The 23,472-nt window shown below is 41.5% G+C and overlaps 1 protein-coding gene across 1 annotated transcript in view; it reads left to right on the top strand.

Moving 5' to 3' along the window:
* SORCS1 (sortilin related VPS10 domain containing receptor 1) overlaps positions 1-23,472 on the top strand; it is a 340,603-nt gene that overhangs the window by 315,978 nt on the left and 1,153 nt on the right. Inside the window, 4 exon segments of the mRNA XM_033149720.1 lie at positions 2,898-3,021; positions 4,981-5,093; positions 7,344-7,475; positions 19,485-19,584. Coding sequence (XP_033005611.1) covers positions 2,898-3,021; positions 4,981-5,093; positions 7,344-7,475; positions 19,485-19,584 — 469 coding nt within the window.

Consider the following 23,472-nt stretch of genomic DNA (forward strand, 5'->3'; position numbering starts at 1 on the left):
GCTAGCATGACTGAAGAATTTTTCATATATCAAGGGGGCCAGTTCAGGTGTAACACAGATATGCAGGGTGTTTCCCTTATCTCAGGTTCCTTTATATACGACACCTCTTGCCACATAAAAGGCTGTCAATTTTAAATCTGCCCTCTTTTTGCCTTCTCTTATTTGTTGGGCTATTTAACCTACCCTGGGCTCGCGCAATGAAGGGCAAGCTACAAAATATACTTAATAAAGACTAAGAAATAAGTCATGATGTCAAGAGGGAGACTTGCACTGTATGAAATTTCCTGCAGCGGCCTTTGTGAAATTAGGCCAGTCTATGATACTGCCTGCTAGTTCCAATTCCCTTGCTTGCTTGCTTACTGTGTATCTGATGTATTGTCTCTTGTGCAAGGCAAGATATACAGGCTCAAATGAGGAATCTGATACAAGCTGTTACCAGTGGGATTGGGAACTGCCACATCTTGGTGTGCTGCAGAGTGGTCATTGTGCTGCTTTCTTTTGGATACTATTGCCGTGGCAACAGCCAGGTAGCGGTGCTTAAACATGGAGTGGAAATTGTGCAGAAACCAGGAGTGGTAGGTCTCTAAGATGAAAGAGAAAGTTAAGGAAACTCAAGTATTAAGAGGACAGTAGCCACTACAGAATCCTCTGCACTGATGCAACTAAGTTACATGTTTTATTAGTGGCTGTCATTAGCACAATAGTATCTCAAAAGCAAGCTCTAATACTTGGTTGCCAATACAGTATCTTGTGAGCCAAAGGACTTCATTGTATAAGTGGGGTAGTTGATGTAGCAAGGGCATTGTTGTGGGGAACCAGGGCAGTTCTCAGTTGGTAGGTGGCAAACATAATGCACCATTCTAATGAATTCACTTACAGAATATCATTTAAGATGTAAGATGAATTGTTAATACTTTGAGCAAAGATGGGTAAGCTCAGGCTTGGGAGCCCCTTCTGGTCTTTCGTTGTGGCCCTTGGGACCCCCCACTACAGAATGCGGCCCTAAGGATGCAAAAGGTTTCCCACTACAATTTAGAGTGACATATGAAAGGGTAATCCATTTGTATCTTTTTTTTGCTTTTGCTATTTGTTTATTTTTTTTCTTGAAATCTTCTCCCTCTTTTCTGGTCCAACTTTTACATTCCTTATATTTTTCCCTTTGTTCGTGCCACCTGCGAGGACACATTCCTCATGCTTGTATCCAGGATCTTGTTGCATAAACCTTGAATTATTTGTCCCTGATTGAAAGCCGAAATCTGCAGCACTTGCCACCAGCTGAACTGATCGCTCTTAAGCACTTTTGCAGAGGCTTCATTAACTCTTACCGTATTTTTATATCCATTTGCATCCAGTGACAATTTTGACCTATACTGCCCTTTGATAAGATGGAAATACACATTGTCTTTGTCTCTATGTTACTGTGAGGACAGGTAATAAAAGGATCCTCATGTAAAATAACTCCATGCATGTGTTAGGGGCTGCAGTGTTAAGGGTTATATTTTTCCCAAGATCAGCAACACTACCAAAATCTGTCCACACCATAACCACTGATATCTAAAATGGTTCAATTGAAGAGTTTCCTTCTCATATTTTGAAATATGAGAATTGGCTAGTTATTTTGGGAGGCATTTGTCCACCTATATGCTGACTGCCTTGAGTCACCTGAGTTAATCTACAGAGTCATATTTCCAGCTCATCTGTTTTCTTCTTGCTGTACCCTGCGGTCTGTATTGTGTTGAGGGTGTTCAAATGGATAAGACTGCCAATCGATGTTCCACTTATCCTTCCTCAATTTGGAGCTTCTAGGAATCCTGGTGTTTGGGTGGGTGGGTGGGGGTGGCTATTTATTTATTTTGTTGCTCACTATCTCCATAGTTCTCTTCTTCAGACCAACTGTGCTGGTCCAAGGGAAATCCAAGAGGCGAGGTCTGGGTCCAGTCCAAAGTCTAAGGAGTAACGAGGGTTAGTCCGATGAAGCTGAGGCAGGGTGCAGGGCAGGAAAATAGGCGAAGTCAGGAACAGGTACACGGGCAGGATCTGGCAAGCAGTAATGTTGCTCCCGCAACCTGGGGGGGGGGATCTGACCGCCCTTTTATCTCTGCCGAGGTAATGGCCGGTCCCGATCCCCCGATGACTCACCACCCTGCCTTGCCTGAAGGCGAGCACTCCTCCTGCGAATACTCAGGTCCCTCCTTCTCTCAGCCCTGAGTCTCTGCAGCTCAGGAGATGCCAGAGGGTTACTGGACATAGGAGCCACCTCAGCCCCAGCCAGTAGTGGGCCAGCTGCTGGTGACAACCCGGCTGACGGCAACAAGGTATCCCCTGCATCTGGAACCAGGGCAGGCTCAGGCCCCAGACTTGGCTCAGCTGATGCTTGTTTCAGGGGAGGCTGTGCAGACTGAGGCTCCTCAAAATCGAGACCCAGACTTGGTTCAGCTGATGTCCCAAGCAGAGGATCCGGTGCAGGCTGAGACTCCTCCGGTTCTGAGTCAGAGCCCGAGTCCCAGGCCATCACACCAACAATACTGGGTATCCTTAATCCAGTGTTTTTCAACCTTTTTTGGGCAAAGGCACACTTGTTTCATGAAAAAAATCACGAGGCACACCACCATTAGAAAATGTTAAAAAAATTAACTCTGTGCCTATATTGACTATATATAAAGTAATTCTCTTGAATAGGAATCAAATAAACAAATTTTTCCCACGGCACACCAGGCAACATCTCGCGGCACACTAGTGTGCCGCGGAACAGTGGTTGAAAAACACTGCCTTAATCTAAGTCTATTTCCAGCAGCAGGTTTAGGAAAAGGGTCCTTGGCCAGACTCTCTGTGCAACTGAAAATAAGGCAAGCCAGAGCATTAAGTACATTCCCTGCTTTATTCTTTTACCTTTGCAGCCACTGATTACCCTGGAAGGGAGCATTGCATTTACATTCTCCACTGAAGGGATGAACACTATCACAGTGCAGGTTTCTGCAGGAAATGCCATTCTGCAAGACACCAAGATGATTGCAGTGTATGGTGAGCCCTACTTTGTACAATGTTATTGATTCATTTCTCACACTGGTGTAGCGGTTGTCCTGTCACACACACAGCCCACACACATGTTACTCAGAGAAGAAGGAACTAAGGACACAGACAAGATAACAGCTTTCAAGGGGGAATGTATCTGTAAGGTCAAGTTGTCAAGAAGGGCAGCTACAAAGGTTTGATGCTCTTACATTTTGTGGAGTTCTGCTACAAGGACCTGAATTAAAGAACATCCATGATGTTCTGGACTGCATATAAAAATCATTTTGTTTTTTGTTTTGTTTTGTTTTTTGCACTCACACCCACATCAAAACACATCTGGGAAACACATCTCCCAAACCACTCTTGTTCCATATCCGTAGTGGCAGCACATGCTCCGTTTGAGTGCTGAAGCCTAATGCCACCCTAATGTTCATTGCACCTGTGGTCCTATGCCTACACTTACCATACTTAGAAAAGTGCAGCACAGTAGTTGTCTCTCAACACACTGGACATAAAGCTGGTTGAAAAGAGACACACACTATGCAGTGTGCAAAATAGAGTGTGAACTGACACAATAGAGTTGGACTCTCACTTTAGTGGAATAGCACTCAACACCTTTGCCAAATTGCAGAAGCCTAAAGAGTAGCATGGATAAGAGATGTTGTTGGGGTGTTAGGGGGTGGGGGTGGGGCTTAAACATTTCCATATATTTTCCCTCATGTGCAGAATAAAAAAAATACTTTCTGCCAAAATGCACTTACCATTTGCATTTCCCCATTTGATGTTCCCAAGGTTGTTTTGGTGAAGAAGAAAAATATATAAGCTGTAAAATGTAAATGTAATGCTCAGAGCTCCTGCAAAACTGATCTCTAACTTGCACAGAATACCCAATTCTTGTCTTTCAAATGCTGAGCTCAGTATAACACTTCTCCTAAATCCCCAGTCTCAGTTCCCCTGCTGTTTAGCACTTTAAAATAATTGTCATGCAGCCTCTCTTATTTTGAGGGATGTTTTGGAGAGTTTCATTTGTATCCTTTCAAAAGACAAACACCCTAATTGCTACATAAGATGCTGGCATTTGGGGGAGATACAGAAAGGGAGGAGGGAATCAAAGCAATTAATGCAAATGAGGGCTCTGCCTGATGAAATGCAGGTTCGGTCGGCTGGTTTATGGACCACTAACATTTAATGAGCTGATTGCCAATAAGGCTTAAGACTTACCTGCATTAACAGTTTACTCTGTGTCAAAGCAAAGTTAAAGTTGATTTAATTAGAAGCAGACCTGAAGTATTACTTCAGAACCAGCTCCGGAGACCCTGGTTGTTGTTTGGGTTTACAGGATTTAAGTAACATGCACTGTTCCGATAATGGGGCAAAGCAAAGCTATAACATAATAATGTAAAACTGTACAAAGACAAGACATCCAACGACTGATTCATACACCTACTGTGGCCCTGGCATCACCCTCTCTCTTTTTAGGCTACATTGTGGTTAGCTGAACTTTTGCAACTTTTCCAAAAAAACCTTTCAAGAGCCATTTAAATTCCCTGTAAAATAGATGGCTACACAGACAGGTAGATAGTTAGAAGGGTAGACAGATGCACAGATAGATAGATATACAGATAGATTTTTTTTTTTAAAAAAAAAGCTTCACTATACCTTCAGTGTACCCCCCCCCCAAGTATTCTAGGTTCCCCGCCTCAATCCCTTTCCATCCTTCCTGCTACACCACTGCATCATCATAAATAATGTTGTTCTGATTGAACAATTGGTAGATCTAATTCTAAACAGTTATTTGCTGGCACAGCCGAATGATAGGATCAGAATGTTAATCAAGCTGTGTTGTCCAATATGCACATCAATCTAATTGATTAGAAAGCCAAGCACATTTTAAAAATTCAGTAGCCATGTCTCAGGAGTTTTCACTCATAATAGCCTTTTCGTTCTCTCCACCCCGTCTTCCCCTAGAGCAATTTCTATCACTACGGTTATCGTTCTCTCCGAATTTGGACGACTACAATCCAGACATTCCTGAATGGAGACGAGACATCAGTCGAGTCATCAAGAATGCTCTGGTGGACGTAAGTGCGGAAATAAGTTGTAACTTCTGCATAATGCACTTCTTTCCCTCTGTCCAGCACTCGCTTTGGAAGCACTCACCTGCAGGAATCCCTCTATAATACCCAGTGGCATAGGAAGGGGGCGAAGGGGGCGGCATGCCCCGAGTACCACCCTGGAGAGGGTGACACTCTGGGCACCCTCCCTGGCTCGCCTCCGGCTGGTTGGGCTTGCTCAGGGCTCACCCACTGGCAGCGCGCCGCTATGGAGTGCTGTGCGCCACCGGCTGGGAGCGAAACCACGCCCCCGGATGCTTCCGGGTTTGCCCCCTCCCCCCGGGTAGCCGGGTGGCTTCCTCCGCCCCTGATAATACCACTTGCAGAAACTCTCCAGTGATTTTGCAGGGTTGTTCTGGGAAGCAGCATTAGTTGAATTTGGGAAACACAAACAGTTCTGGTTTTGTTCCTCATGGCTCCAAGAGGAAGCCACCTCTGACATGTTCTTACATCTGTAACAATATGTTTCTCTTTTGCCATGCACTGAAATATGTGAAAATTTATCTTGTTTCATTTGTAGCTAGAGAGAGAAGCAGTTTAGATACCCAGCTTGCAGTCTTCATCTCATTTTCCCTTCAGTTTGTGCTGCTTCATTGCAGCATTTTATCCATGACTGTGGTGGCATTCAGACAGTACACCAAGGCTTTCCAGGTCACTGAGGGCTGCCCTGTGCCTGAGCTTTGATAATGCACTTCATTAATCACCCCTACTGCATTCATTTAGCAATATGGAATCAAAAACTGAAATGCACATTCCTTTGCCACCTTTTCTCTATAGAGTAGGTGTTCCAGAACACAGAGCAAGAGAGTACTGGGACCCATTGTGCAAAATAATATTCTTGGGGAAGTAATTATCTAGCCTGTGAAACTGGTGCAGTTCCACTGAAGTCAATGTGATTGACCCAATGTTTGTGACAACAGAGCAAGAGTGTTTGTGAATACATATTTTGGGGGAACCCTTCACAATAGTCCACTTTCTCTAGCTTCTCTTGGATAAGCAATCTGTTTTTCTCTGTATGAATTTCTCAGTAGGGAATGTTAAGGGGTTGTAAGGGAGTTTAACTGTGTTTTCCATTGACTAATAATAATAAAAAGAAACAGAGTTTAATGAGCACAAGCACTTATGATCATGGCAGTGGCTCACCAGATATTGGGGGGGGGGAATAATGTAATCGAATGACAGGAAGAAAAGCAATAGCAAGATATAACTGTGCCTGCACAGTGTTGTTTATAAAATATAGAAATGGAAACAAATGGAATCATAGGCCATCCCACTTGTTCCACAACAGCAATTACCAACCACTGCAAATCACAAGATTCTTGGGTGAAATTTGGAGGGAGGCAATTTCAGAAGGAGCAGCAGGAGGAGGAGTTTGGATTTGATATCCCGCTTTATCACTACCCAAAGGAGTCTCAAAGCGGCTAACATTCTCCTTTCCCTTCCTCCCCCACAACAAACACTCTTTGAGGTGAGTGGGGCTGAGAGACTTCAAAGAAGAGGGACTAGCCCAAGGTCACCCAGCTGCTGCACGTGGAGGAGCGGAGACACGAACCCGGTTCCCCAGATTACGAGTCTACCGCTCTTAACCACTACATCACACTGGCTCTTGAGAAACTCAAGCATAGATGAACAGTGTTGCATGTTGGGGCAAAAAAATAATAATCTTAATTTAACATAAACATTCATGGGTTCTGATTTGGTGGGGACTGACCAGGAATGAGACCTTGGGGTGGTAGTAGATAGCTCAGTGGAGATGTGTGTGGAGGTTGTAAAAGAAGCAAATTCCATGCTAGGGACCATTAGGAAAGGAACTGAAAATAAAAAATGCAGATATCACAATGCCATTACAAAAATCTATGGAATATTGCAATTCTGGTCATCTCACTCTAAAAAGGATATTGTGGACTTGGAATAGGTTCAGGAAAGGGCAACCAAAACGATCAAGGGGGTGGAACAACTACCCCATACAACCCCATGCCTCAAAATCTGCCCTGGAAGATGGAAGGAAGCTTGGGGGGACCCAAAGCAGTGAGAAGGGGGGGGGGAAGCAAAATCTCATTGCACAAACCAAAGTCTGCTTGTGCAACCTTGGATTCCACTCAGCATCTATCTATCTATCTATCTATCTATCTATCTATCTATCTATTGACATTTTAGCTAATTGAATGATTTCAAGGCCACCCCAGTATATCATCACCCTTTCTTTCTGCATACTAGGTAACAGGCATTTCCAGTAAGCATATCTTGGTGGCAATCCTGCCAGGTTTACCCACATCAGCAGAACTCTTTATTTTGCCTTATAAGGATGTCACAGGAGAAGACAAACGAACAGCAGAAGACCTACAACAGGTACTGTTTCCTTTCATTATGCACAACTGGTGTGTGCAGGGAAAAGATTGTATTTTAACTTATTCTCCCCCCCCCCCAATGTTTGCAAACAAACACTGCAAATTTAGGAAGAACACATTAACCATTTTCATTCATAGCAATACTTATTGCCACTTGCATGATAAATATCTGAAACTTGAAATGTTAATGCCCATGCTTGCTTGTGAGTCACACCAGAAGGCCTGTTTATGCTGCTCCCTGGAATCTGTGCTGTAGAAGGACAGACATGAGTGGGAAGTATACAACGCAGGAATAAAAGTGTGACTCCCAGAAGACAGAGAGAGATCATAGCCCATACTATGTCATTCACATGGGTTTTCCTAAGGGTCACATCACCCATTTTTCACAAGGGGGATGATTTCAGTATAGAGGCAAAATCCTCACATTTATGATGTGATTCTTATAGATGTCAGAAATGAACTCAATTAGTGATGAGTGTGCTTTTATGTATAAACGTGCCAGTCATAGGATTGGATTTATTGTTTCATAAAATCAAGATGCCATGTGTATTGACACCCCCCAAATTCACCTCAGCCAAGCAGAAGTCCCCCCCCCCCAGTTATGCTTTATATTTGCTTTGCTTTTATCTTGCTTGACAAACTGCACATCTTTGTAATTTTCTCCTCATGCTGGTAATGAACATCAGGAAAGAAGATTGACTGCCTGGCAGATACCCTCCCCCAACATAAATTGGAAAGGAAGGCAGTACATGGAATCCCAGATTTACTACTGGCCCAACTCGCCTCCGGCACTTGGCTGCTTATTGCATTCCACAAATTATTATATAGATATTTTCCCTCTCACATTCCCAGACTCGCTGTGGTCGTAAAGTATTGTAACACTGGCACATTGTCATCATAAGCCTTTATAGGGAGACAAGAGTAATACAGCTTCTAACAGGGACTCCAACATCCTCTCCACTATTCTTCATGAAGGGACAGGATTGTAATCTGCCACATTACTGGAATTATTCCTTATTTATTACTAGGCATTTCCTGTGGAACAATATAGCACTGCATGTATTTTATAATATAAAGTTGAAACTACTTCTACCTTCCCCACCCCACCAGAGGTTGGTGTTGGGTTCTCATATCACCAGTTGCTCTAATTTCCAGCATTGTGGTTCATGCCCACGGTGGCTTTGCTACTGATTCAGGAGCCATGCACCCACACAGAGCTGAATCAGCTGACTTTCAGCCAATAGCAATAGCTGTCAGTGTGTTGAGGGGGAGCTGCCCTCTTGTGTGTCTGCAGCTTACCTGGATAGGGCTTGGGTGAAACAGGCTGGTTGGCGAGGTTGGAGCTGTGAAAGTGCACCAGTGGTTCCTGACCTCACTGCCACCTTGAACCCAAGCCATGTCCAGGTAAGATGCAGCAAAGTTTGTGTCAGCAGTGTGAGTCCACAGCTCCAACCATAGCTGTCAATCTTCCCCTTTTTGTGGGAAATTCCCCTATCAGTACTATACTATAGACTATAGTACTGATAGGGGAATTTCCTGCAAAAAAGGGGGAAGGTTGACAGCTATGGCTCCAGCCTACCAAACCAGTTGCCTCTACTGGGAGCGTAGGGTGAAGAGCGGGTAATAAATAAACAAATAGTACTCTATCTGTTCCTCTGAAATAATTGTGAAATGGTGGATGCTTTGATGATCTCCAGTGATGTAGTTTCTATAGCTTATATAACATGACAGTGATAATGACTCCTTGAATTATTTGAGGTGACAGGGAACTCTGGGGAGGAGAACTAATGCTCTTATGAGCAGGAAGACTGGAAATAGGTCAGTATTTCAGTTAAGAAGGACTCTGCTGTCAAAATAAGGACTACTTAAGGGCTCGTGTGTGGGGAGGATTTTTTTATTGGTTCATTTATTGGTTTGTTTTATCTTGTGACACATCTGTACTTGTGTGAGAGCACTGGAAGTAGCACTGAACTTCTCTAACTCTCAACTGAGCTTAGAGCTCACAATTGGTTTTGCTGTTGTATTTATTTGTTTGTATTCTCACCCTCCCCTCCCCAATGTGATTTCCATCATGTGAGGGTGTAAACAGGGATGAGCCCATTAGCCCTCTACCCGTGTCTTCCCATTCCTGCAGCTCCCCACCCCACATAGTAGGTGTCATCTGCAGCAGACAGTTTGTTCTACTCAAGTTGGCTCTCTGCATGATATCAGGATTTTTCACCATTGTGTGTGTGCATAGATTGAGTGAATCAGGCTATCATTCACTCTGTCTGCATAGATCATGGTGCATATATTTAATTGGAAGATTTATAAGCTGCTTAATCAAGGAACTCCCTAAAGGGAGAGCAACAAAGCACGGCTAAAATCCACAAAATAATATTTAAAAAACCAAATATACATGAAACCAGCAACACTAAAACACAGATAAAAATTGGTAAAACCTCTAGAACAAATCTAGGCAACTAAATGATTTGCCCAGGTAGGCATGCCTAAATGAAAAGGTTTTCTAAAACTAACTGAGTAAAAGTTGACAAATAGGTGGACAACCGGTCTGGAAACCTAAGCTCCCTTCAAGCATTACTTTGGTGTGGAGGACAAGCATGTTGAAAGGGGTCTTGGTTCTGCTCCCAAATTCTTGCTGCCTCCTTTGCCATAGTCATGATGAGAAGAAGGTCTGTTATGGGGAGCTTTCTCTATGCATTGAGGCTCCCTGTTCAATTTAGAACCTTGCATGAGTGCTCCCCTTTCAGCATGTTTGCTCTGCGTGCAAGCAATTTGTTGAAGAGGAATCAAGTCCTCTGAAGTATATCTGAAAGAACTGGGTGATTTTTGCCCTGGACACAATAAGATTAAGAGTCAACGTGATAGGGGCCTTCCGGTATATGAAGGGCTGCAATGCAGAAGATGGAGCTGCCTTGCTCTCTGTGCCATATGACTGTGCTCCTCAGCCTTAGAACCAATGGGTGGAAGTTTTAGGGAAACATATTTTAGCCAAACATTAGGAGAAACATTGCAATGATTAGAGCAGTTGATGATGGGAAAGGCTGCCTTGGGAGCTCCTCTTTGCTGGAGGCATTTCAGCAAAAATTAGATGATCATCTTTCAGGGATAATGTGCTTGCATCCTTCACTGCACATCTTATGTTGAGCTTCGAGTTGGACTAAACAAATTGCACAGTCCCTTCCAACACTATGATTTTGTTTGAAATGTTCATTTGCTCTGTTTTTTATTTGAACATGAGCACTGGGCAGCCGTGGGGCAATATTCAACTAAATAGTGTGCTGGGACTTTACCCCCTCTCCTCTGCCCATACCCTGTGCCATCCCCATAAGGGCTGGAGGGAAAGTTCAGAAAATATTTAAGTGTGCTTCAGGGGGTAAGGGGAGAGAAGGAGAACATTTCATTGCACAAAGAGGAATCTTTGTGCTGATAGAACTTTCTCCTTAGCATTATACTGATCAATTCCATAGTTTCTTCATAGCTTTCTGCTCCTTCAGTTCATTTGTGTGTCTCCATGCCTCTCTTTCTTTACCAGTATGGATATTTACATTGATATAACTTAGTGTGGGATAATAATAATAATAATAATAATAATAATAATAATAATAATTACCCTGCCCATCTGGCTGGGTTTCCCCAGCCACTATGGGCAGCTTCCAACAGAGATTAAAAATACATTAAAATGTCACACATTAAAAACTTCCCTAAACAGGGCTGCTTTCAGGTGTCTTCTAAATGTCAGGTAGTTGTTTATTTCCTTGACATCTGTTGGGAGGCCGTTCCACAGGTGGGCACCACTACCGAGAAGGCCCTCTGCCTGGTTCCCTGTGGCTTTGCTTCTTGCCAGAAGGTCCTTGGCGCTGGACCTCAGTGTCTGGGCAGAATGAGGGGGGTGGAAACGCTCCTTCAGGTATACTGCAGTGCATATACTTACCTACATGCTGACATACATTTGATCATCTTAGGATTGTTTTCTGCAGGGTTTTTTTTTTCAAACCAATTTACATAGAGGGGAGAAGATGTCAATAAATGGAAGGAACTGAAAACTGCATTAAACTGCACATACTTCAATTACAGAAATAATATTAGAAAGTAAACTGGTTATATTTGCAATGCAGGAGGTATGTGATTTAAGACAAAAGGAGCTGGAAAAACAGCAATGGAGCCAAAGGAGAAATTATTCCATCTATAATAGTTAGTAGGAAAGTGTGTATGTGTGAGAGGGAGATGGAGATAAAAGAATGAGTAAAATGAAGTTAACTCGCAAAAGAAGAATTGAGCATCACATGAGACTCTTGTGGTGTCAAAGGTTACACAACCTGACCACCATTAAATATATATTACTAAGTTCTGTTCTCACACACAAGCCAAGCAACTTTCAGTATGCCACTGGAGGGCAGTATTATACCTGCACACACATGCCCACAAGTGCCTATAAACATTTAAACTACTTTACCTAGTTCATGCTACCCGGTTTATTCATAAACTTATAATCCTGGGTCAGAATTTTAATGTGATGTTGACATTTTACTTCAGGAACTGTTGAAATTTCAAATGCAAACAAAATGTGAAGTACAGTTGTTGAAAGGCTGATGTACACTACATACAGAAACACACAATTGCTGCCTGACACTCAAGTTGCCTTACAAATGATTAACAGTGTACTCCTTTGCATGCTTACTCAGAAGTAAGGCCTGCTGTGCTCAATGGGACTTACTTCCAAATAGGTGTGCATAGGATTAAAGGGTAAATATAGGTACATAGCCTCATTCATAGCTAATATAATGTTAATTAGGCAATGTTACACACAGTCATGAGTTATTTATGTTATTGCTGATAACTGTATCTGCAATCAGCATTGTAAAGTACAGAGCCTTTAATTCTTTGCTGCTTGTTTCCTTTTGTGATTCCTAGTTCAATAAAAGGAGCTTAAGATGGCTGCCTGTTTGTTCTGGGCTTCACTTCACATAAAGCTGTGTGCACTGCATCAGGGCCATACATTAGACTAGCTCACTGTGCCTGAAGCAGTTGGGACCTGTTGCTGCAAATATAAATATATGTACTGGTGTTGTGACATCAAGACTGAAATGGAAGATTTCTCTCACTCTAGAATTTGGCACTACAGCATTTCAATATACTAGAATTAAAAACACCTCCCTCCCACAAATGATATCACAATATGGAACCAGATTTAAGCTGGACATAATCCACAGGGAGATGCTTGTGGAAGTCCCAGTGAGAGAAACTGCCACAGCTTTTGTTTCATCTTATTTCATTCAATGAGGTTTCAGAAGGACAGCCTTTATGTAGACTGTGCACACACAGTTTTTGCATAACTACTTCTGTCCATAAACTCTGCAGAAATGTTTGTGGAGGATTTGAGTTATAACTACTATTTTTCACCAGATATAAGAAATGAGAACAAGGAAGATAAAGCAGTTTTCCTTTTTTGCCGCTGGCCAGTTATATGATCATTTTTCCCCCAATCAGATTATGAATCATCTGGCCCAGGCATAGGCAAACTCCAGCCCTCTAGATATTTGGGACTACAATTCCCTGTTAGCTAGGGATGATGGGAATTGTAGACCCAAACATCTGGAGGGCCGGAGTTTGCATATGGCTGAACTGGCCCCCAAAATTGCCCTTCTCCCGTTAGGGGCAATGCATATAAATGCTTTGCTGCAACATACATCAGTTCCTGCTTTTGTCTGTTCCTCCTCTCCTTTCCTTCTGCCAGGGTCAGCTCTAAATATTTGACTATTATTCTAGATACCCTTCTTTATTCATTTGTGATCTCACTAGGGGAAAGTGCCCAACATTGCTTAGAAACCACACACACACAAAAATCAGTTCAGGTATGAAAGAAGTGGTTAAAACCAGTGCAGTTTTGAAACGTTCAGTCTGCCATCTAGAATCAGAATGGTACGCAACTGTACAGAATTACAGAATTGTAGAGTTGGAATGGACCCCGAGGGTCATCTAACCCAAACCCCAGCAATGCAGGGATCTCAACACAGAATTGAAAGTAGATTGGGCAGGAGAGAGTTGCCAATTGATATGTGTAAATCCAGTGCCATGTACATGGAACTGCAGGGGCAGGTGTGTCATTCAGTGGTAGAGCATCTGCTTCTCATGCTGTAGGTGCCATGATTCGACCCTGGAATTCCCAAACAGGCTTGGAGAAACCCCTGTCGAAAACCCCTGAGAGCTTCTGCCAGTAAGCCTAGAGAATACTGAGCTAGAGGGGCCAACGATCTGACCCAGGATAAGACTTCCTATGACCCACATTTTAAATGCCTGAATCAACTGGAACTAGAGGCAGGGGGATACTGAGATTTCAGTCGCACACAGTGTGAGAAAGGCAGACCTTATTCAGGCAGAACTACCCCAGAAGCCAAATTAAATTTGTTTTGTTCTCTTTGTAAATTAACTCCCCCTCTCTTTCTTTTTACAAATTATTTGTTGTTATTATTCATTATATGTCCGTTGATGAGAGAATGATAGACAAAGAATGGCTTCTATTACAAAGAAACATTTTTGCACATTGCGTCTAATTCTGCAAATGAAGCAGATAAAGTCAATGAAGCTATGTGAAGGACCAAAACTAATTCAGAGACCTAATTATTTTCACAGGGGAGAACTCTTGATGACTCTAAATTAGGTGTTTTGCAATGCTGAGAAGCTTCATCTTCAGCATAAAAGCAAGAGAACAATATAGGGCAGCCACTGGGCATAAATATAAGGCAGTTTGGACCTGCGTGTGTCTAATTCTGAAAAAAGGCATAAAAGCATAACTAGATTCTAATGTTTAAAAAATGCTGTTAATTAAATAAATGTCAGATCTGTGGTTGCTCTTTTTATTGCATTTTATTTTCCTCCTTTTGTATCAATGTTTTATACAGGTGTATTATAGTTCAACTTGTAACCTGCTTCCAAATTGTTTGCAATGAAGAACTAGAGAGAACTGCATTTAAGGGAGGGGGGCGATGAAATGACTGAAATAAACATTAAAATATAGCTTTGCAGGCAGATTAAAATTCCTTTTGTTTTATTGGCAGAGAGTGAAATACCCCCAGGTTATTCTTGCGTACAAGCCCCCTTGAAATGAATGGATAACTCATGCCCATTCACTTCAATGGGGCTTGTGTAGGAGAGCAGTGCTTGTACTGGGTTTTTTTTTTTTTTTTACTCCTTCTCTGGACTTTCCACATCAGCTTTGCTATTTCATGGAACCTTAGGATAAGATAATAAAATAGTTCAACTGTAAAGTGAAATGATTTATGTATTCATTTCCCCCCTTAATTTCTCATTTAATATGAAGCAGAATACTATGTAATACCAGTTAACTTTTTAAAAGATCATATTGGATAGATTTTGGGGGGGAAATGATATCTTGTCAGTCTTGTTCTACACAGCACTGTTCTTCTGTTACAGGCTTTGTTCTCAGGCTCCTTCCTGAGGCAAAGTTGTACGCTGGATGCTTGTAGGTGGATGATTTCAGGAAATAAAAATGGTGGCTTGTGGCCTTGGATTTCCCACCCCATTTTCTTCAGCATGAGATCTGCAGCTTCTAGAACCCTATGAAACATACCATTCTACCCCAAGCTAAATCCCAGTATCTCTTGTGATAGGTAGTAAAATGCGTCCCACCCCAAAGTCATGTTGTGTTAGAAGAAGGGCACACAAAGTCTGCTTCCTTGAATCAGTACTTCTTTGAAAAAGCCATGGGTTTGTTTGTTTTTTCCCCTCTTTATCACAGTAAGTTAGCATTGGCTGAGACAGAAAAAGAAGCAGCACCCTAATGGTGATAGTCAATATATTTCTTGGGATTTTTGTTTTGTCCTAAACTCTTCCCCACCCTTTCAAAAATAAAACTTTCTGCACACTTAAACCTACATCACTGAATAACTTTTTGTTGATGATCCGCCACCCCAGTCTTCTCAACCCATTACATTGACGGGGACAAAAAAAAAACAACAACAAAAAAAAAAACAACCATGTACAATTGAGGTGTTTTTAAAATTTATTTTGTTGTTGTTCTCCCAGGTGCTTTTTGCTGGTTGGATTTGACTTTGCTGATTGGATTGGAGCTTTTTGCTGATTGGATGAACTTTGGGGGCATTGTTGATCACTCTGCAGGTGGACTGTGTTGTAGATCTAATTTTGTATAAATTCTGCTATGGAAATTGAACCAGCAGTTTATTTTTACCTCCAGAAGTTTGGGTACCCTTCAGATATTTCATTCAATTTGTTCTTACTATTACAACTCTGTAAATTAGAGGCCACAGATCATACTTCCTATGAAGTGACCTCCTCTTTCTTGAAACAAAATCAAAAATTCTTTCCAGTAGCACCTTAGAGACCAACTGAGTTTGTTCCTGGTATGAGCTTTCGTGTGCATGCACACTTCTTCAGATACCGTACCTGTGCCAGTTTCTTTGTGAGATTTATGGACTTCCATTTCATGCGGCTCAATGTGGTGCCTTCCATAGTTCCAGTTACAGGTGGGTAGCCGTGTTGGTCTGCCATAGTCAAAACAAAATCAAAAATCTGAAGAAGTGTGCATGCACACGAAAGCTCATACCAGGAACAAACTCAGTTGGTCTCTAAGGTGCTACTGGAAAGAATTTTTGATTTTGTTTTGACTATGGCAGACCAACACGGCTACCCACCTGTAACTCCTCTTTCTTGGTTAGTACTTTAGAGCAGCTTATATTGTGGTGGCTGTCATCCAAGACATCATTTCATGTTTTGTTTCGGTGCATCCAAGCTGGAGTTGCAGCCGTGGAACCGTAAAAGGCCACCTGTCCTTATGGAATAGTTGGCACATTTTTACATTGAGTTGGTGCTATGGAACATTACTTGTCATGGCTGCAAATTCCCTCCTGGGCAGTTGCAATTGTAAAATGCTTTCGGATTTCTCTCATGCCAAACTGTCAGTGAAGAGCACTTGAGACTGTGTACAAGTGGGCAAGTTTCAAAACTGACAAAGGTATTCTAGTCTAGTAGACACAAGGTCACACGCAAAATTTTAGTCCTCAAGTTTCTGTGTGGACTGCACAATCCCAGACTGCCTTCAACTGTATGGGAATATGCATGATTCCTACATCTGCAACTGGAATTTACAAACATAACAAGTCAGACTTGCAACCCTCTGTTAGCTGCAGCACACACATACAGGGCTCATATCACAGGATTAACAATTAGGACACAGTCTTTTTAAGAGACAGAACCCCTTCCCCTTTTTATTTCAATGCTCAACATATATCAAACATGAAAAACAGTTAGAACAACCAAAGCATTTTATATAATGCAAATTTAGTAACTTATATAAAGAGTGCTTCACATCACTACGTCTTTTTTAAAACCAAAAGTTAACTTTTGGGCAGTCAGCTTGTGACAGAGATCTATGTAGCTTCTATTTCCATAAACTAGTGATGTAATTGCCTAATGTAATTTGTTTTAACTAAGCCCTCATACGTTTTCAAAGGTTCATGAGAAATTATCAGGCGTGAAAGGACATCCCCATCATTTAAGGCCATTTGCAGCCTTTTGTTGATTTAGTTTAATTCAGTAACACTGCTAAGATAGGAATTGATGTTCTGATTTTTATTTTTCACTGTGAGGGATTTATCAGCAACTTTTTATTATCACAATTGAATTTTTTAAAATAATTCTGGCAGCCTGCATTTCATATTGGCCACTGATAGCTTGGAACACTATTCTTGGCTCAGCATTAATCAGGAAATCTGTTTACATGCTGAACATTGAACTGAGCTTGAAGAGGACCAAATTTCTTGCACATGTTGTGTGTGTTTTTATTTAAAAAAATGAGTGCAGATGGACGGCCCATATGTCTCTCACTGTGTCTGTCATCTCTGAAGACTGTCTGCCTCCCTCCTATATTTCCCTGCCTCCTTTTCCTTTTCCAAAATAGCTTTGATTTTTTAAAATTAATTTTAAGTTAATTAATTGCACTTAATATTCCCATGAAAACAAATAACAAATAACAGGAGATGCAAAATATAAAAGGAGGTCCAACCGCTAAACTGGGAAGAAGGCTCAACTAAGCATGATACTGACTGTATCTTTGTATTTTAATGTTTTTTTTAAGATGCAAAGAGCACCATTGTCAGGATTGCAGCTGATGTGACAGTATCAAGTCTGGCCTTTAGAAATATGATTGAACTAAAAATATTTCCATACCTAGGACAGACCACTTGCTCCAGAAGAACCTGCCACATGCTTATAAACGGGGACTTAAAGAAGCTAATCAACAACAACAAAAAATGAAATATCACTAAAGAGAGTAATCTTAGAATAGCATTCTCAAGATGTGGAAGAGCAGAAAATAAGCTAGGATCTAGACTGGCAAGCATAACACTCTTACCTCCAATGAAGAGGTGCAAGTATCCCTCCACTTTGCTCTTCCAAACCCTGCTGGTCTCCAGCAGTGGAGAGCCTCTCCACCACAGATATATTCACTGTACCTGTGGAATGCATGAGTGGAAGCTACCTCTGATAGCTACCTTCAACCCTCCCTGCCCCAATAGCAGCTTCACTGCCCCCATCCACCTTCTGCTCTTCTGCTGGCATGGGTGTCAGGACTTCTGATGGGGTGGTGCTTTTTCTGCTTCATTTAGTATGGCTGCTTTTAGATGAAAATTAGTCGTATCAAGAGACAAATATGTTTTGATTTATTCAACAGGAAAGATTGGAGAGAACTGTAGCCCAGAGTAAATCATCAGAAGTCACCAGCCCAGTGTGTGTGTGTGTGTGTAACAATATGTAGCAAAAACTATCCTACGTCAAAGTTCCCTCTTTCTCATGCCAAGAAAAGAAAAGTGAAAGAAATTAGAGAAAGGAAAGGAAAGAAACAAGAAAATGGCACAAGAAGAGGGGAGAGGGGTAACATATCAAAAACTCCAGAATACCATAAAAAAAGTTTAAAGGAGAAATATTGTCATTGACTTCGCCATTCCAGAAATGAATGAATTTCAGGTTCAAGTTTGAATGAGTGTAGGTATAATCACAAATTCATGCCCAATTTTCTAGGTTCAAGTCAGAGCCATTGTCATAACCTTCTCTGTAGCTCAGTCCATTGCTATGCGAGTTTTGGTGTTCTAGCCTGAGCCAGATCTAGGGGAAGTGAGTACTGAACTCAGACAGTGCACTAGTGTGAACGAGCTCTTTCCATATCCATGGTGGCAATCCTGATACAGAGCACTGCAATGCCCAGTGACCTTTTTTTTTCTTTTTTTTTTTGCTATGTGGTGTTTATTGTGTAAAACCTATGCTTACACATACAGTTCAGTACTTTTGAATAGGTTCTCAGTGTTGGCAATTTACAAGGGAAACAGGGACATCTGGCAGGCCCCCAGCTGGCTCATGCCCTACTGGCCGAACTGCCGGGCGATGTCCGATCCCTGGAGCAGCCAAATTCAGCGACCCAGTCTTCAAAAGACTGGGCACGCAATCTGCAGAGTCCATTGCGTAACAGAAGTGGCGCGAGAGGCTTGTGTGAGCATATTTACAAGCATTTTATTAAGCAAACATCAGGACAAAGAGAAACATGTCTGATCTCCATCATGTCCAAAGCAAAAGCAAAAGCTATACACAAAACAGAAGTTCCCAGCAAGCAGTCCTGGGATGTAACGCAGACATGTGACATGCAACAGTCTCATGTCTGCCCTTAAGGTGGAATGAAATATCATAACACTCAGTTTAAGATGGCAGCTTCCTCCACTGTTCGTAACAGCCTCAATCACCAACTGGTAATATTCCGGAAAGAAACATCAATCAGAAAGCATTCATAGTTACCCACTTAAAAAAAAATAGGGGTGAATACAATAGCATTATTTCATAACTGCACTCAGACCTTTTGTGCCATTTTCTCTGAAGCATCCATTAAAAGTCACTGTCTGACAGGAGACTAGGCCAGATGGAGCATTGTTCTTGTTCTTTGTGATTGTACCCATATTTTATTTTTTAACAATAATTTCTTATTCAGATTTCAGATATATTGGTCCAGAAACTGAACCAAAACGCCATCCAGTTTGATTTAAAGCCTGGGGTTCGAATCCTTGTCCATGCTGCCCATTTAACAGCAGGTTGGTATAGATTCCTAAAAACCTCTGCCAGGGTTGTTAGCACAGCTTATTATGAATTCTCCAATGGCAGCACTGTGGAAATGTTAAAAAAGAGTATTTTATTGCAAGGTATTGAAAATAGCTCAATCAACGCTTTATGTATGTTTACTTGGAACATCAGGTGTAAGCCTTATTGTGTTCAACAGAGCATACTGCTACCAAGTGTGTTTAGGATTGCAGTCTGTATGTGTTACCAATGTTGGAAAGGCCTGTTTTGGCCTTTAAAGAGCACATTGTAGAGGAAGGAATGGAGCACATAATGGCTGTGGTGCTGTACACATGGCCCCTGCCTCCAATATCCCTGCATCCTGAGTGTGCCATTGCATGATGGGGAAAAATATGTACCCCTATGGGTACATGAATATAAGAAGAGCCCTGCTGGATCAAGGATAATCTATTCCAGTATCCTGTTCTTGCAGTGGCCAGTCAAATGCCTTCAGGAATCTTGCAAGCAGCCTATAAGCACCACAGCACTCTCTCCACTTGTGATTGCCATCAATTCAGAGGCATGGAGGTAGCTAGGTTTTATTTTATCATAAAACGTTTAGGTATGGCATGCCCTCCCTTGGGGGTTTTGTGGTGTCATTTGCAAGGCTCATGGTAGCTGCTGTAACAGTTCTAAGCAGAGGGGGAGAGAGAGAGAGAGAGAGAGAGAGAGAGAGAGAGAGAGAGAGAGAGAGAGAGAGAGAAGTTAAAAAGCAGTCCTTGGAGCACATTGTAAAATGTAAGTAAGATAATGTTGTGCGTTCGTTTTTTAGATGGAACAGAATGGTCTTTGTACCAGTCATGTGTGTAACTGAAACAGACAACTTAAACCAATCTCTCAACTCCTGGTTGCCGATATCTAAAATAAACAACATTTTAATGCCTCTTTGAAAGTTGGAATTTGAATTAATGTGGAAAAATAATCTGTCAAATTCCAAATTCAGACACTTTTCACTTTAACCTTAATGATCATGATGGCAATGCTGAGTTTTCCCCCTTTCTCATTTTCCATTCCTTGCCGGCTAATTAGTAAAATCATAAAGTGCAAATCAGCTGAGCCTTGTTTACAGGATTGTGACATTCTTGTTTCCTAAACTGCTACAAATTTGATTCCAGTTTTCTCAAGATACCTTTAAAAATCTATCAACAGAAACCCATTTCTCAGTATATCCCAATAAATATAACATTATATAAAGTGTTTAAGCTGCATTATAAGTATTATTTGCTAGCTCTGTGATCTTCAATGTTTCATGCACAAAGATTGTCATTGTTTTCATGTGTGCAAACCCTGTTGGTTTCAATGGGAAATGCGCATGTGAACTGAATAAATTGACCCCTTTACTTGGCTAGCTTTTATTAACAATATCCACGGCAGCATTATTGTTAGTGATTCTATGTCTACTCTGTATCAACATTAATTCAGGACTCTTTTTGCTGTTGTGGCTCCTGTAAGATGCATATTTCATCCCAAGAACTGTTTGTGAAACGTGAATTTATCATGCCAGTCAAAATAATAACTTTACTAGCTATCACCTGACCAGTTCAGCCGAAATGTGTTCTGCATCAAGATATTGAAGTTCATGCCATAGTTTACATTTATGAGTTCCTATGCTGGCTGCAACAGTTCTTCAAGGTTTCAGACTGCAAACACTCCCAGCCCAACCTGGAGATGTTGGGGATTGATCCTGAGACCTTCTGCATAGAAAGCATGTGCTGTGCCACTGAGCATAGACAGCAGTGAGCTCCCACCTCTCCCACACTGACACAGCGCCTAGGAGATCAGAAGCTTTTGCTTTCATTTTCGTCCACACATCTGCTTGCTCACAGAAAATCCAATTGCCATTTGCTCTGACTGAGCACTAAAGAGCAGTTTTCTCCGAAGCAAGAGGAAGTGTGGATAAACCATAATTGTGGTTACTCATTGTGACCAAAGCTGGAGAAAGTGGCTAGTGTTAACTGATTTAGGAAAAAGAACCCGCCTGGAACCACGATCCTGGCATTTTTATTTTATTTTATTTTTTGCCTAAAATCATGCTTGGTTGAAAAAAGGAAGCAGACACTTTCAATCTCTTCCTGGCTCTGCAGGAGGAATGGGGAACAGGAGTGCATGAACAGAAATCAGGCGATATGTTTTCCTGTTCATTTCGTGTTAGTTAAAAGGTGAAAGCTGATATGACGCACTGTTGAATCCAGCCTCCTCCCTGTTTCACTGAAGCCTATATTTAACTTTATCCACTGTAGAAGGAGAGTAGAGTTTCATCAACTGGCCTTTCCCAGCTAATCTGCACCCAAAAACCCAATCCCATCAGGTTTCTGCTAATGTACATATTTTCTTCCAATATATGCATCTTGCTTGCCTTCTACAAATGGTATTGGTCCATTTGCCATTTCCGCCACAATTTCTAATACCTTAATCAGTCATTCTGTAATGGTGAGTAGAGCTGCACTTTCTCAGTATCTGGCAAACACTTCCTTGGCAGCATTTAAGAGACTTATAATTAAGGTTTTTCCACAAATAATTGGATCCTATTAGCCTAAATATTTAACAAACAAATAAACAAACAAACAGAAATCCAATTTAGGGCTGAATGTTACAAATGTATTCACAATTTAAATACAGCTAGAGCAAACTACTTTCATAAATTTAATGATTTCTACCCTTGCCTACTCTTTCCCAACCTAGGACCCTCCCAATATTTCTGGACTACATATCCCATCACTCCTTACCATGGACCATGCTGGCTGCAGCTGATGGGTGTTGGAGTTTCAGTCTACTTTTAATCACAAGGCAATGGGCTCCTGCTATTTGTGTGAGGATCTCATTTGAGTAAAATTTCAATTGCCTGTGTGAGAAAGGGTCTTTGCACAGAGCTCTGGGAATAGTGCATGCAGAGAGCAGCAACATTCTTTTAAAGGGCATAAGGAACGAGTCACTGTTTAAAGCTTTTCTTAAGCCAGATTTACTAATAGCTTCTCTTGGGATCATGGCTGTGTTCTCCTCTATCCAATTAGCAGCACAGCAAATATCTGCATGTCCTCTTTATAAGTGTGAAAAAACTACAGGAGGTGAAGAAAAATGCCTAACTCCTGTCACTACTGAATTAAATGTGTCCTCTAAATAGGCAGCTGTCACCTTTTCAATGGACTGGTTTCTTTCTTAAAAAAAACAAAACATAAAACCAGCTAGTCAAATGGTGCTGGATAGAAATGAAATCTTCGTTTTTTATTTCCAGTTGCCTAAATTATCCAGAACAACCAGGGAATTTGGGTTTATTCCACATTCCACTCTGCCCCACCTCACCCCACCCCAACCTCATCCCCCCAACCCAGAAAAATTCAAAAGCCCATTTATTCAAGATTACCAAGTTTATTCTTAGGATGTTTATTCAAAAGCATGAAGAGTGAATATAAATGTCTTGGGACTTATAGTGCTTGCCTTGAAAACAAAATGAACATTCTGAGCTCCAAATTCTTATCTGGCTTGGAATTTTAATGTGAGCTGGGTCTTCTTGGCCCATTTCAACTACATTTTCTGTGTGCTACTTGGGTGCTGGTGCACAGTGTGCTAGATATCAGAGTAGTGAGGTCTCTCTTCCCTTCTCCATTAATGTGGAGGCAGCGGGAACAGAGAGAATTTGGGGGATTTGCCTCTTGTTTTCTCAATGGATATTCCATCCAAATAAATACTAAGTGAAAAATTAAGTACTTGAACTATCTGTAAATAAAACAAAGTGCCACCTCCCCACTCAGCAGGCAACTTTATCACGTATGGCAATATGTTTCCACATTTGAATTTTACATGAAACCTGCCTATTGCATGATCTGGCCAGAGATGCGTTAAGATTTGACCTTGGATATAGTAGT

Source organism: Lacerta agilis, chromosome 5, assembly GCF_009819535.1.
Source record: "Lacerta agilis isolate rLacAgi1 chromosome 5, rLacAgi1.pri, whole genome shotgun sequence".
NCBI lineage: Eukaryota > Metazoa > Chordata > Lepidosauria > Squamata > Lacertidae > Lacerta > Lacerta agilis.